At 39.0% G+C, this 14,540-nt stretch overlaps 1 protein-coding gene across 2 annotated transcripts in view; it reads left to right on the top strand.

The window, feature by feature from the left end:
* The window catches only part of SLC2A2 (solute carrier family 2 member 2), a 35,209-nt gene that overhangs the window by 15,060 nt on the left and 5,609 nt on the right, over positions 1 to 14,540 (top strand). For both annotated transcript variants that reach the window (XM_004270556.3, XM_049709788.1), the window contains 7 exons: positions 2,054 to 2,178; positions 4,808 to 4,923; positions 6,049 to 6,211; positions 6,700 to 6,887; positions 9,332 to 9,436; positions 13,480 to 13,581; positions 14,250 to 14,453. In XM_004270556.3, the coding sequence (XP_004270604.1) occupies positions 2,054 to 2,178; positions 4,808 to 4,923; positions 6,049 to 6,211; positions 6,700 to 6,887; positions 9,332 to 9,436; positions 13,480 to 13,581; positions 14,250 to 14,453 (1,003 nt within the window). The remainder of the gene's footprint in view (positions 1 to 2,053; positions 2,179 to 4,807; positions 4,924 to 6,048; positions 6,212 to 6,699; positions 6,888 to 9,331; positions 9,437 to 13,479; positions 13,582 to 14,249; positions 14,454 to 14,540) is intronic.

The raw sequence follows: 14,540 nt of genomic DNA, 5'->3' as shown, positions 1-14,540 counted from the left end.
GTTCTCTAAGATGTTTCCCTCCATCTGCAATGTGGGGAAAAAAATACCTCCCTCGTGGCATTATTGTAAGGATTAAATTAAAATGAATATAAAAGGTTTAGTACACTGCTTGGCACAAAGTGAGCAGGCAGCAAGTGTAGATGATGATGATGATGAAGAAGCCTATGCCTACAGAAGTATTTAGAGCAAGATTTAAAGAAATATACTTAGACATATATTTCTTTCTCCCTGATTCAACCATTTCGTGTATTTTTAGATTATTTATTCTTGGCCATTTCTCACGTCTGCGCAGAAGTTAAAATCCTTTAAGGTGTATAGAGTGCTCCAGCATCCACTGGTGGTAAGGAAGAGGGATTTTAGAACAATCCGGCATCAAAAATACTTTCAGGCTATCTATCTCTTTTACGACTTTTTATCTTTTCCCCGCCTAATGGAATATACTATTAGCTAGCTAGTAACAGTTTCCTAGGGTAAATTATTGAATTTGCCTGCCCTCTGTCCTTGTGTAGAGAAAAAGCACTTCACAGACGAACACCCCTGTCTTTTTCTACTATGCAGTTCTGAAGCTGGTCAGCTCTAAAGCACTCTATTTACCTGTCTTTGGGTAGTTGATAACTTGCATATACTAGCTTGCCGTTACTGCTCTAATGAATTACTACAAACTTAATGGCTTAAAACAACACAAATTTGTTTTCTTACCATTTTGGAGACCCAAATTCAGTTTCAGTTGGCTGAAGTCACAGTGTCAGCGGGGCTCATTCTTTCTGGAGGCTCTGAGGAAGAGTCCATTTCCTTTCCCTTTCCCAGCTTCTGGTGGCCACTTCTGTTCCTTGGCTTGTGGCCCCTTCCTCCATCTTCAGAGCACATCACTACAAGCTTTATTTCTTTCATCACATCACCTTCTCTTCTGCCTTCCTAGTATAAGGATAGTCGTGATTACATCATTGGGCCCGACTGGATAATCTCTTCAATTCAAAATCCTTAATTTAATCAATCTGCAAAATCCCTTTGCCATATAAAGTAACATATTCCCAGGGTCTGAAGATTAGGGTGTGGACCCTTGTGGGGTATTATCCAGCCCATCACATGGTTTTTTGGGCAATCATTGCAGTATGAGATTATATAGTTTTATTTTCCAGAAAAAAAAAATCTGTTTGGTGTTTAAGATACTTGCTTAGAAAAAGCTCACCTATTAAAGTTTGAAACACTGACATAGAGCATAACAAGATACTTACATTTCTTTGTGGGACAAAAATTTTCACACCTGTTCACTCAAATTCTTTTATTGGCCTTAGCATCGACTGAACTTTGAAGAAGGTTTTTGTGTACCTCACTTTCCCATTTAACAGGAGGAAGAGTATCAGATACCTGCAAATGTCAATTTTCATATGATTAATTTTGAAAATGATGTTTTTTTGCTGTTGTCAGCTTTATTACATATTTTACATTGGTTGACATTAACTCATAGATTCTGGAAATATGCTGGCATACAATGACAAAATACGGATAACTATAGTTCTCTATGATAAGGCTTAAAGTAAAAGCATGTTTTAATTTACTTCCAAATAATTCATACTAGAGAAAACTTAACTTTGAAAGTTCCTTTCATGATCTATATCAACTAAAAACTTGTACCATTAAAAGAAAAGGGGTGTCATAAGTTACAACTCCAGAATTAAATTTAGCTATCACCAGGCAATTATTCTTTAAAACAATCAACTTCTAGAAAACTTAATTGTTAACTATTTGAAAAGGTGTCAGAAGTGTTATCTTAAAGCAAACTAGTCATCATCACAATTGAATCATCTCTATCAAAATGTGGAGATCAGGTACCTGCAACCCCAATTCTCCCATTATATATATATTACGTATTGTTAATGCTTTAACCCACAGACAGATCAAAGTAGCAATCATGGTTTAAGATTCCCCAACTAGCTCCATCAGCAAAATTAAAATATTCAGTCTTAGGTAAAAATCTCAGCATGCTCTGAAAGCAAATAATTTTATCAAGTTTTGAGGCTAAATTTATAATCCTTGCTTTTCAAATTTTCAGAATCAAAGCCATGTTGGTAGCAAACATTCTCTCAATAGCTGGAGCTCTCTTGATGGGGTTTTCGAAATTGGGACCATCTCACATTCTTATAATTTCAGGAAGAGGCATATCAGGACTCTACTGTGGTAAGTCATGCACACGCACACGCACACACACACGCACACGCACACTCCCACACAAACACATACACACATCTGAAAATTATTCTGAAGGCAGATGTGGTTACATGTAGAGAATTTTTTTGAGCCTCGAGTGACATCATGAAAGGGAAAGGCAGTAGCATAAAGTTGCAGTCCTGAGTCAGGGAGGTTTGGGACCAGTAAGTGGAGTTGTAAGGGTATGTTCTTATCCACAGCGATGACAACATTTCTAGTCGTACGATCTAAGACAAATTATTTAACTTTGTTTCCTTATCCAGTAAGTGAGAAGGATGACAGTATCTACCTCCTGGAGATGCTTGTGGGAATAAGTGTTCAGCATAGAATGTGACTACAGCAAGCTGCCAAATGTGCTAGCTGTTATCATTACTCCCGTTGTTCAGTAGACAGCGGAAGACTGCTATGCCCAGACCCCTAACTCTACCCTTAGGGCCTACCTGGCCACTGGTGTCTCTGTCTCTCCTATCTGGAAAGACCCTGACATCCTGGCCCATCTCTCAGACCACATTCCCTAGCCCTAAATGCTTCCACATGTAGCTGGTTGAAGGGTTAAAGTGGTGCTGACCATATAGGGAGAGGGAAGCAGGCAGAATCAGTTGGTAGAGGAGTTCAGAATGGAGGAAGGGTGCTCCTCCTAAGAACTTCACATCTAAACAGCTGAATCACTATTTCTTGGAGACAGCTTTTCAAACTACCTGAAGCGACTTATCAGCAGAAAGAGAGGATCGTGCATTCTCTAAAATAGTCAAATCTTTTGCTTCTCAATCCCAGTGACACCCATTGTCCCAAATCATAGCCACTAATAATATCCATTGGGGGTGGGAGAGGAAAGGTGAGGGCACAAAACGGTATATAAAATATTTTTAACACTTTTACCTGCAAAGAGGAACAGACTGTAATTCCATGAGTCTTCAATGATCAGTTGAAACAAAAGTCTAAGATTACTTGTCTCTTTTTGTTATTTTCAATGCTAATAAAAATAACTGAAAGGGTAGCTTGATCAAGGTCAAGAGTCACCCCACTTGCGGAAAAAGCTTTGGATTCAGAGTGAATCGATTCTGGCACTGTCTTTGTCTGGCCTTAGTAACTGAATGTGAGACTCAGTTTCCTCTTCTGTAAAATGCAAATAATAACACAATCAAAGAAGTCCAAATCATGATTCTTCTATCTTTTCTCTCTATTTTTTAAAATATAGCAAGAAAAAAATTACAAAGTATTTTGGTAAAGTTGAAGATAAATGCTGTAAACATAACATGGAACAACCTATCACTAGCATAGCCAAGTAACTTGTACTCTCCAACCACCTTTCAAAATTATGTCAGATCCTATTATGAGCATTAAAATTGCTAAAAATTATAGGAAATACAATTTGACTTCAGGTTCATGTGACTTCAGACCTGTGAGCTTATCTGCATTTTCTGTTCTTGGGGTATAATGTTAGGCATTACACAAAAATAGTACAGCCTAGAATAGGACCAAACAAATGGGTTTTTTTCCCCTTCTTCTTTAAGATCAACAGACCACTCATTAGAGTTACATGTAAAAGCAGAAATTCAGATGCTGTATCAATCATGCAAATGTTCATGTGATATTAAGAACAATTTGAAGCATTAAAAAATATTGAAAAAAATATTGAAACAATTCCTCAAAGCATCTTTCATACATTTGATAGGCAGGCCGTCTCTCTAAGAGGAAGCCTCTGACAAATCTTACTTTTAAATTCTTAAGAAAATGCCAAACATCGCATTCAGCCTTGCTCATTGATAGTCTCTGACCGTTTTATGCACTCAGCAAATGGCTAGATACTCCACCATTTCCAACATGACTGATTGCATCTGCATCTAGGAAAACTATAGAAGGCAGAATGGCCTAGAGCTTTTCAAATTTCTGTATTCCTTTAAGCACCAGAAGTCTTTACGCAAATAAAATCTTTTCTGAAGCCTATTATTTGGAGAGAATAAAGAAGCTAGGTTTGCTCTGGTTGGAGTGATTGGGGGAAGAGCCTCTGAGTTCCTCAACCCCTTCCACCTTCCCCCTTGGCCTGGCCAACTCAACTGTGACCTTGAGGCACCTCCACAGTGTGGAAACTCAGACAGGGCTTGTAGTTCTCCACTAACACTCTATTGCACTGTGATCTTGGCTAAGTCATTTCTCACCTTTATCAAGTAAAGAAGTTGGCCTAGATAAGTTCTAATTTCCTTTAATCCCACAAATCTATAGTGAGAATATTATTGTGTTTTTAAGAATATTGTTAAAGCATTCTTCAGTCTCTCTTCTGAAGATAACCTAAGGCATTGTGATACAAACTCAATATTAACATGGATTTTTTTAACTAAATAAGACAATGCTATGAATAATTGCCAAATGCATGACTAACCATTCCTTTCTATTTGTATATCCAACTACAACTTCATTTGGAGTCGCATCAACAAACATTCTTTGCGTAAACTGTGTGTAATTGTTGGTGACAAGGGCTCTTCCTTCCAATGAACTCAGGAAGGGAGTTTCAGCGGAATATTGACTGTACTTAAACAGAATTATTGTTATTGAGATAGTCCTGGCTACACTTTAACATTTATGTTCATGTTTCATTCAGGGTTAATTTCAGGCTTGGTTCCAATGTACATTGGTGAAATTGCTCCAACCACGCTCAGGGGCGCTATTGGCGCCCTTCATCAGCTGGCCATTGTCACAGGCATTCTTATTAGTCAGGTAAAAACTCCCATCCCCTACCTCACCCATCCTCTACTTTACCCAACTTCTCCTTCTCTGATTGTCCACTCTCACTGTAGAACGACACAGAGGAAAAAGGCAGTTCCACAGGTGGTAGTGGAGGTGGTATAGAGACATAGGATTTTTAGCTCAAAGCTAAAGTACTACTACTCCACTCTTCACTTTTCCCCTTGGAGTTGTGGTGGGGTTGGCACTGGAGGTGACCTGGTAAGCCAAGTCTTGAACTGCTGGAGCTATTCTAGAATTAAATTACTCCATTTAGATTTCAAGGAATAAAAAATTTCAAAATTTTGCCTACCCAGGTTTCCTTTGTTCTGAGCATCTTACCTGCTCAAATTTAATATGCAGATGCTTACAATAGCAGTTCTTGTTCAGCTGGCTCTATTCTTTCCTTCTGTCCTACATTCTCAGAGGGAATCCTAGAACCTCAAACCTATGGCTTTCCAGAGGATAAACTACTTGCAGTCAGGATCACAAAACTAGTTCTCATCAGAGTAATTGTTTTATCTATGTAACCCCATTCTATTTAAGTTCTGGGTAATCTAAAAAGAAATTTTTTTTTTTTTTTTTTTTTTTTTTTTGCGTTACGCTGGCCTCTCCCTGTTGTGGCCTCTCCCGTTGCGGAGCACAGGCTCCGGACGCGCAGGCTCGGCAGCCATGGCTCACGGGCCCAGCCACTCCGCGGCATGTGGGATCCTCCCGGACCGGGGCACGAACCCGTGCCCCCTGCATCGGCAGGCGGACTCTCAACCACTGCGCCACCAGGGAAGCCCTAAGAAGAAATTTTTTTAACAAAGGTCCAAAGATGCATGATTTTTGCTGTTGTTTCAGATATCAAATGTGTGCTTAAAAGTTTGGTTGATTCGCATCCTAAATGTCCCATAGGAGTTAATGAAAACAAATCTAGGTGAATTCTTTGTAGAACAAAGAGTCTATAATTCAGTTCAGATGAGACACACTAGCAGTAGTTTTCATCTTGTGCATACGTGAGTCACAGCTGTCAGGGATTACTATCAAATAGCCAATGTGCTTTTTCAACAAACTGTTCCAGAAGGCAGATCCAGAGTGATGTGCGGTTGATATGCTTCCTCCCTGACTTTTCAGATCGTTGGCCTCGACTTTATCCTGGGCAATCATGAGCTGTGGCACATCCTGCTTGGTCTGTCTGCTGTGCCAGCTGTTTTCCAATCTCTGCTGCTCTTCTTCTGTCCAGAAAGCCCCAGATACCTTTACATCAAGTTGGATGAGGAAGCCAAAGCAAAGAAAAGTAAGTCTATGGGTGGTTTTACTTTCTTCCTATTGTTTTGGAACCATCAGCTAATGAGAAAGAGTGTGCATGAATGGATACTCATGAAATTGATACCAGCGCTTTCCAAATGAAGTCAGTGATTATATGTAAGAAGAATATGCAAGATCACTTAATATGACTGGTGTATGCCATTTTGCAACCATAAACATTCACACAAACCCAAACAGAAAATCCACATACAGAGACTTCTAAAAGACCTTTCCTGCATTATCCTTCTATGATAATGAGGATCACAGTTTTGTTTGTCATAAGATGAAGCGAAATGTTCTGCTTTTTTGAGAAATAAAAAAGCAGGATTTAATTTAACAAGAAAGAATTTCCAACACCCATGCTATTAAGTAACAGAAAGGGCTATGCAGAACTGTAGCTCTTTCATTAACATAATACAAATAAATTTATTTTTGTTTTGACCTGAGTTGTGTCAACCTGATCGTTTTGGGGGACAGGCTTGAAAAGACTCAGAGGAAGTGATGATGTCACCAATGACATCACTGAGATGAGAAAAGAAAGGGAAGAAGCATCAAGTGAAAAGAAAGTCTCCATAGTTCAGCTCTTCACCAATTCCAGCTACCGACAGCCTATTCTAGTGGCATTGATGCTGCACATGGCTCAGCAATTTTCTGGAATCAATGGGGTAAGTTTAAGAACGTCCCCTAACTCTTAAGAGCAAAGTGAATTAAGATAGATGAGGAAAGGGGTTTAAGTTTAAATAACTAAAGGATACTTTAAAATGTTGACGTCACATGTCTTACTGCAACAAATATATTGAATGAGCATTAATTTTTTGTCTTGACTCATCTGCTTCTAAAATCAACTTACAGTTTTTTAAAATGTCAATAATCAATGGTCTGCATGTCTATTAAGATGAAGGTTAAAAGGCAAGTCATAATGAATACAAAAGAGGGAAGAGGAGAATAAATATAACTAGAAGACTAAATTACAAGGGGTTTCCAGAGTTGAGTGTCAAATTTAGGATTTCTGATAGCCTAAGCAAAAGGAGTCCATGATTCCCTCTGTCTATTTAAATGAAGTATACCAGATAGCCTTGTGCAAAGAAGTTTCCTGCCATCCAAGAAACTTTCACTCTATTTGGGGAGATAGCACACAAAATAAACAATAGAGTGAACTGACATGATATTGGTGAGTAAGGGTAATAGAAAAGAAATGACTGAAAAACATTCTGAGTACTAAACTAGCTAGCATTTAGGTTTTGAATTGAAATTCTCGTATTATGCAGACTAAAATTGTTCTACTGACAATTAGCTACTAGAAGAAAAAAATTAAGTATTTGTTAAGAAACTAGATAAAGAAAATCATTTATCCCCTTTCATTGCTGTTAAAAATGTGGTTTGGGCTTTTATAGTGAGCCAATCCTAGATTCACAAAGACACTTTGGGGGTGACTGATGAATGGGCAGAGACTTGGGGCAAGCAAAGAAAGCAAAAGTTGAAGCATGAGTTGAAGCAAAAGAAGACCTGAGCCTCACTCCACAAAGTGAATGCTGCTCTGCTGTGGTCTCCATCCTCCTTTAACAGGTCCCTGATACTCATTTTTTATCTCTTAACTCTTTATAACTTTGGGGCTCAGAGACCAAATCTGTATCCTCTCTCTCAGCTCTGCTTGTATATCCAAGAGCACAACACTTAATCTCTCTAAACCTCCCTGCTCTAGCTTCCATCCCTGTGCCTGACTTAGAGACACTCAGGAAGTGTCGAACCACACGCTGTCAGGCAGCCTAAAATGGTGGGCTGGTGTGCAGTGAGTAATCCTCTCCTCACTGAACACAGTCTGAACAGTCCTCCTGCGTCAGCCATGTCTGCAGGAAGAGGCACCAGCAGCAGGACATGTTATGTGGGAAAGGAACTGATGGAAGATGATAGAACAAAAAAAATGATGTAAAAGACTATTATAAACATAAGGACATAACCAAATAATAAAGCCTATTAGGGAGGTTGTGAATCAGATTTCTCCATCCACTGAGATTGGTGGAAAATTTTGGGTTACATGCAATGACAACCAGAACTCTATACACACTGGTGAGAGTACAAGTCGACACAACTTTTTTTAAAAATTTTTTATTGAGGTATAATTGATTTACAGTGTTGTGTTAGTTTCAGGTATACAGCAATCTGTTATACAAATACATATATCCACTCTTTTTTTAGATTCTTTTCCCATATAGGCCATTACAGAGTACTGAGTAGAGTTCCCTGGGCTATACAGTAGGTCTCCATTAGCTATCTATTTTATATATAGTAGTATGTATGTGACACAACTTCTTTGGAAAACTGTTTGGCAGTATCTATCAAAGCTGAGAACATGCATACACTACAACCCAGCAATTCTATTCCTAGGTGTAAATGTATACATATTTTACCAAAAGGCTTGTACTAGAATGTTCATAGCAGCACTATTCATAACCACTCTAAATGATAACTACCTAAATACCCATCAATAGTAGAATGAGTAACTAAATTGTGGTATATTAATACAATTATACACTAACCAGCAATGATAATGAACAGCCTGAAAATACAACAATATGGATAATTCTCATAAAAGTAATGTTGATGCCAGATACAAAATAGACACAAAATATGTGGTCCCATTTATATCACGTACAAGATTAGGCAAAATTTATCTATAAGGATAGAAGTTGAAAGAGTTTCCTTTGAAAAAAGGGTGACATTCAGGGAGCTTCTGGAGGGCAGGAAATGATTTATTTTTGATCTAGACTATACAGGTGTGTTTAGTTTGTGAAAATTAATTGAGCTGTACACTTAAATGATATGTGTACTTTTTTGCATGTATTTTATACTTTAACAAAAAAATAAAGTGCAGATGTACAGTTTTCAGCTAAATATAAGGAGAACTTTTAAGTGACTGGAAGCTTTACACACTGAAGGAAGATTGTGGTTTCTCCTTCCCTGGAGGAAGAGGGTGGATAAAACCTTTTGGGAGTTCTAGGGACCCTGGTTCCATTGAAACACCTAAAAATAAACAAACTAAAATAATTCTTGCTTTAAAGCCATGAGTGCTAGGCTTCTTGATTAAGGCTAAACTATTATTATTTTGCAGATATTTTACTACTCAACCAGCATTTTTCAGACAGCTGGTATCAGCCAACCTGTTTATGCAACCATTGGAGTTGGTGCTGTCAACACAGTTTTCACTGCTCTCTCCGTAAGTAAAATACTCTATATAAATATTCTGCTTGCTCCTCAGTCCAGAAATGGGAGTAAAATAACCTTCTAATATAAAAGTGACCTACGACTTATCGTCCTTGTGTAGTGGGTATGTAGATAGAACCAAGTGGGTCACAGGAAGAGTCCTATATGTGAATAACCAACCACTGTATTGAGATTAGGCATAACTGAACAGGTGGATCACTGGTTCTCCTTATCTGCTGAAGATGTCATTTGTCACTCATTTGTGAATTAGTAACTCACTTGGGGGCACAGACACTTGGTATTTTTGTGTAAATACCTGGGCTCTTTCTCCTTTGCTCTGTACTTAAGCCCCTTGATATTAGCAAACAGCTTGTCATTTCTATCAGCATTGGATCCTAGATCCTCTCCTTCCATGGTTGAAAATTTTTATCCTGATATCTTAGAAAAAACATTTTAAAAATAAACATGGTCCTCTCAATTAGATAGCTAAGCCTCTAGCAAAATTAAACTGATTCAGTAAATTCTTATGATGTTAGGCCATTGGGCAGAACTTCCAGGTAGTTCACAAGGCCCTGGCTTCTGGTGATGTATATGACTGTGATATTATGAGAGGATGGAATAGAAGCGGTTTATAACTTGAAATATTATTGCTATTTTTGAAATGTAACTTTTTCAACTGTCAAATGTTATTATACACTTTTGAAAATTTTTCTCAACAAGGGAAGAGGTCATATACTCTTCTTAAGATCAAATACCTTATCTAAGGAACGATTCAGTATATTGACAGTAATAATATTTAATATAACAATCTAAGAATTAAAGTAATCAAAAAATAACAGCAAAACCCTCCAAGCTTCCCAACTAACGTAACTCACTTTAAAATGAGGATAATTGAGTTTATCTTTGAATGCAGATGTTAAAAAAAGCTTGTGCTTTTTAATTTTGGTCACAGTGCTATATACTCAATATACTTTAGTCACTTGTTTTTCATTCTCTGCACATGGACTTTTAACTATTACCTAGAGTAGTCAATAAATTACAGCCTGGCTACCTAGATCAAAAGGCAGGTTTGTCCAGACCACATTAAACAGAACTGGACCTTGGAAAGAGAAGGAAGAACAGATAATAAGGGAACACCAGTGCTTCCGTAGAAATGCCTTTAGAGGCATTTAAAGGCATTCATGGCCTGTTCAATCCAAAAGGCCACTCTAAACCAATAAAGGCCTGGTACTAGGATGGAATCCAAGGGACTATTCCCATTCTTTTGTCTCCTGAGATAATATTTTTGCAAATCCCACTTCAACATATTTTTTTCATATAGAGACTATGATTAAAACATTTTATGTGTAACAGGATTTGCTATGTAAAGCATCATGTTATCAAGATCAGGGTAACCCAAACTCTAAGAATATCTAACGAGAAAACGACTGCAGAATTCCATTTTTGTCCTCCCCCCCACCAGCCAACCCCATGGAGTGGGAAGAGTTGTTCTGAAAATAGAGCCTTGATTATTTTGAATCTACCTTTTTTGAACTCATCCTTTTATTCTGTGAAAGTTTTTGCATGACTGACATAATTTTTTTTTTTTTTTTTTTTTGCGGTACGCAGGCCTCTCACTGTTGTGGCCTCTCCGCTGCGGAGCACAGGCTCTGGACGCACAGGCTCAGCAGCCATGGCTCACGGGCCCAGCCACTCTGCGGCATGTGGGATCTTCCCAGACTGGGGCACGAACCCGTGTCCCCTGCATCAGCAGGCGGACTCGCAACCACTGCGCCACCAGGGAAGCCCCCTGACATAATTTTAAAAAGTCAATTCTAATCAGCTGTCTAATTAACCCTCCAGGACTACAGATAACAGTTAACATTTTTAATTATATTTATTTTTGAAAAGTTGTTTTAAAGTTCAAAGAAGTACATAAAGGACAGCCTCTCAGTCATCCAGTTTCTCTCGCCAAAATCAACCAAGGTTACCGAATTCTGTGTATCCTTTCAAATAAAGATGTGCAATTAGGAATATGTACTGATAACATATTAATGTTTCAACAGTTTGGAAGGAACATAATCAATCTTTTTTTTCTGGATGAGTACTTAGAGAAAGAGATAGACTTTCCCAACTCGATGCTGAATTATGTTCCACATTTCCAGATTTTCTTTTAAACTAATGAGCTGGTAGAAGGGAGCCTGTAATCTTGAGTAAGAAAACAAAACAGGAAGAATATAAAGGGAACTGGAAGGCAGCATAGGTCCAGAGGAGAAAGAGTGGCTCCAAGTAAGCATCCAGGATCTGAGTGATGTACAGTGTCTGCAGCGAAAATGAGAATTAAGATCAGGTAGACATCTCTGGCCCCTGACCAAATCTCACCCTGTATCACACCCTTTCCTGAGTGCTCACCTAGCCCCAAGGAGGGAGTCCAACTCAATTTTCAAGGCATGTAGTTTTAGAGTTTATAATCCTATTAGCAATAATTGTTCAGAAATAGAAGAAACAGACACAGTAAAAGCCCTTATTCCTGAAGAAATCCTCCAGTTTTCTTGGCAGCTTGACATGGTGTCATCAAATCAGATTTAAAAGTCATAATTAAAGAGTCAAAATATATAGAGAAATTTTATGAACTTGAGAAAAGTTTGTTTTTCCCACTTTCTTCTCAACAATTAAACGTGGGCTCCTTGCTTCCCTGGTGGCCCAGTGGTAAAGAAGCCGCCTTCCAATGCAGGGGACGCGGGTTTGATCCCTGGTCAGGGAACTAAGATCCCACATGCCACGGGGCAACTAAGCCCATGAGCCACAACTACTGAAGCCCGCACGCCCTAGAGCCCATGCTCCGCGACTACTGAGCTCGAGCGCCTCAAGAAGACAGCCCACGTACCGCAAACTACAGAGCCCACACGCTCTGGAACCCGCACGCCTCAACTAGGGAGAGAAAACCTGCACACCACAACTAAGAGAGAAGCCCACGCACCACAACAAAAGATCCCGCATGCTGCAACTAAGACCCCACAGAGCCAAAAAAATTTAAAAAAAAATTTTTTTTTAATGTGGCTCCTTGCTTACCACCCTGAAGTGATTTGAAACGCTAATACGAAATGTCTCTGAGATGAAAGGGGCTTTCATTGTAGGTGAAAAGAAATGTTTCTCAGATATTTTCAGAGCCAAAGCTCACTATACTAAGGGTATTGGATTGCTGTTGCTTTACTGATAGATTTATGAGCCTAACCAATTTACTCACTGAAGTGAGAAATTATGACAGGTAGTTTTTGTGTGTGTGACTCTCTAACCTTGGCAGTATTCCAAGGATCAAGCAAGAGTCTATTCAACAAACTCTGGTCCTGGCTAATCGTAAATCTTAACCATTAGTGCAAAGATCCACAGACCCACAGGAATCGACACCAAATCTCCTGAATTAGGATAAGAAAGCACTGTAACCTTTTGCTTTAAAGTCGTACCTTTTCAAGTGGATAGTTCATTACCAGCACCAGGTACATTTAGGCTCACCAGAAAAATGCGGACCTGACTATTTTGGTAAGGCCATCAAACTGTGTATGCTGCCCCTGAGTGGACACAGTTTGACTTTACTTGCAGTAAGAAAGTTGGATGAGAATAGTTAACACATCAACAGTTGTACTGTTTCAGGGGTCTGCAGTGCTCAAACCCTTGCAATTATAACTTAGGATAATTATCAGAAGGGAAATTAACATCATTTTTATGTAGGACCTTCGTATTTTAAGTCTACAGGAAATATATTGGGAGAGGTCCAAGAGGTCCAGTCTCTAAATATTGCACCCAAAATGATAAACATCAGGTGGTGGTAATGCTATGGTTCTTTCTCTAGAATGGCCTGTTCAAATCAATGTGACGAAAGGAAGCCAGTAGTTGTAAATCACCTCTGTTCACTGAGAACAGCTTTGCCACCCCAGGCAAGAGTCACCCCCCTCCTGAGTTCCACATCTGTAAATGGAATAACAGAATGGCCTCTTTCCAGCTGTATAAATTAAAATGATCTCTTTGGCAGTAAAAACGATTTAAGTATAAAGCCAATATGTTTTAAATTTTTCCTAGGTATTCCTTGTGGAGAAGGCAGGGCGACGCTCTCTGTTTTTAATCGGAATGAGTGGGATGTTTGTTTGTGCCATCTTCATGTCGGTGGGACTTGTGCTACTGGTGAGTTTGGTGCCTGCACTGAGATTTTTGGTTACCATATGATAGCACTTCTGAGCTGCAGGTTAAACGTTTGAGATTGACTTACGAAATAAAGCAAGAGGAACAGCATATAATACAAAGGAGAAGTGTAAAGAAAAAGAGAACTAGTTTAGGGGTTTAAATATAGAACATCAGCAGGTAAACTGTGCTTGTTACCCAGAGAGGCAGTGTATACAATAGTAGAGCACAAGCTCTGGGATTAGCCCAACCAGGTTCTAATCCTGGCTCTGCCACTTGGCTGCCTGTGTGACCTTGGACAAGTACCTAGACCTTTCCAGCCCAGCACCAGCACCCACTACTTTACAGGAGGTCATGCATCCTGTCTAGCAACCTTGGTATGAGTAGAAGCAAAGGTCACTGGATCCTTGCTTTTCCTCTTTCACAGAAAAAGAGTGACTAAGAGTCATGGAAAATCCTATTCCAGAGGATTTCCTATAGCACAAAAGATTTAAGGATGACTAAAACTAGAATAAACTTGTCTACGACTAGAATAACTTATACTTAATTGAATATAAACACATCAAGAAGGGAGCTATGTCATCTCTGAACTCAATGAGAATCTACCTAGCTAAAGGAAGAAGCAGTCAATGTCAGTTCCACTTTTGCTTTGTTTTTTGTTTTCTCCTCAGAATAAATTGGCTTGGATGAGTTACGTGAGCATGACAGCCATCTTCCTCTTTGTCAGTTTTTTTGAAATTGGACCAGGCCCCATCCCCTGGTTCATGGTGGCTGAGTTTTTTAGTCAAGGACCACGCCCTGCTGCTTTAGCAATGGCTGCGTTCAGCAACTGGACCTGCAATTTCATTATAGCTCTGTGTTTCCAGTACATTGCGGTAAGCAGCCTAATACTGTACAAATTTACTGAACAGAAGATAAGGTTGAAGAGCTGCTAATTGGAACTCTGTTTATTCTCTGTGCAG

The sequence above is a fragment of the Orcinus orca genome, chromosome 5 (genome assembly GCF_937001465.1).
Source record: "Orcinus orca chromosome 5, mOrcOrc1.1, whole genome shotgun sequence".
NCBI classification, from domain to species: Eukaryota; Metazoa; Chordata; class Mammalia; order Artiodactyla; family Delphinidae; genus Orcinus; species Orcinus orca.
This window is presented reverse-complemented; position numbering and strand designations above follow the sequence as displayed.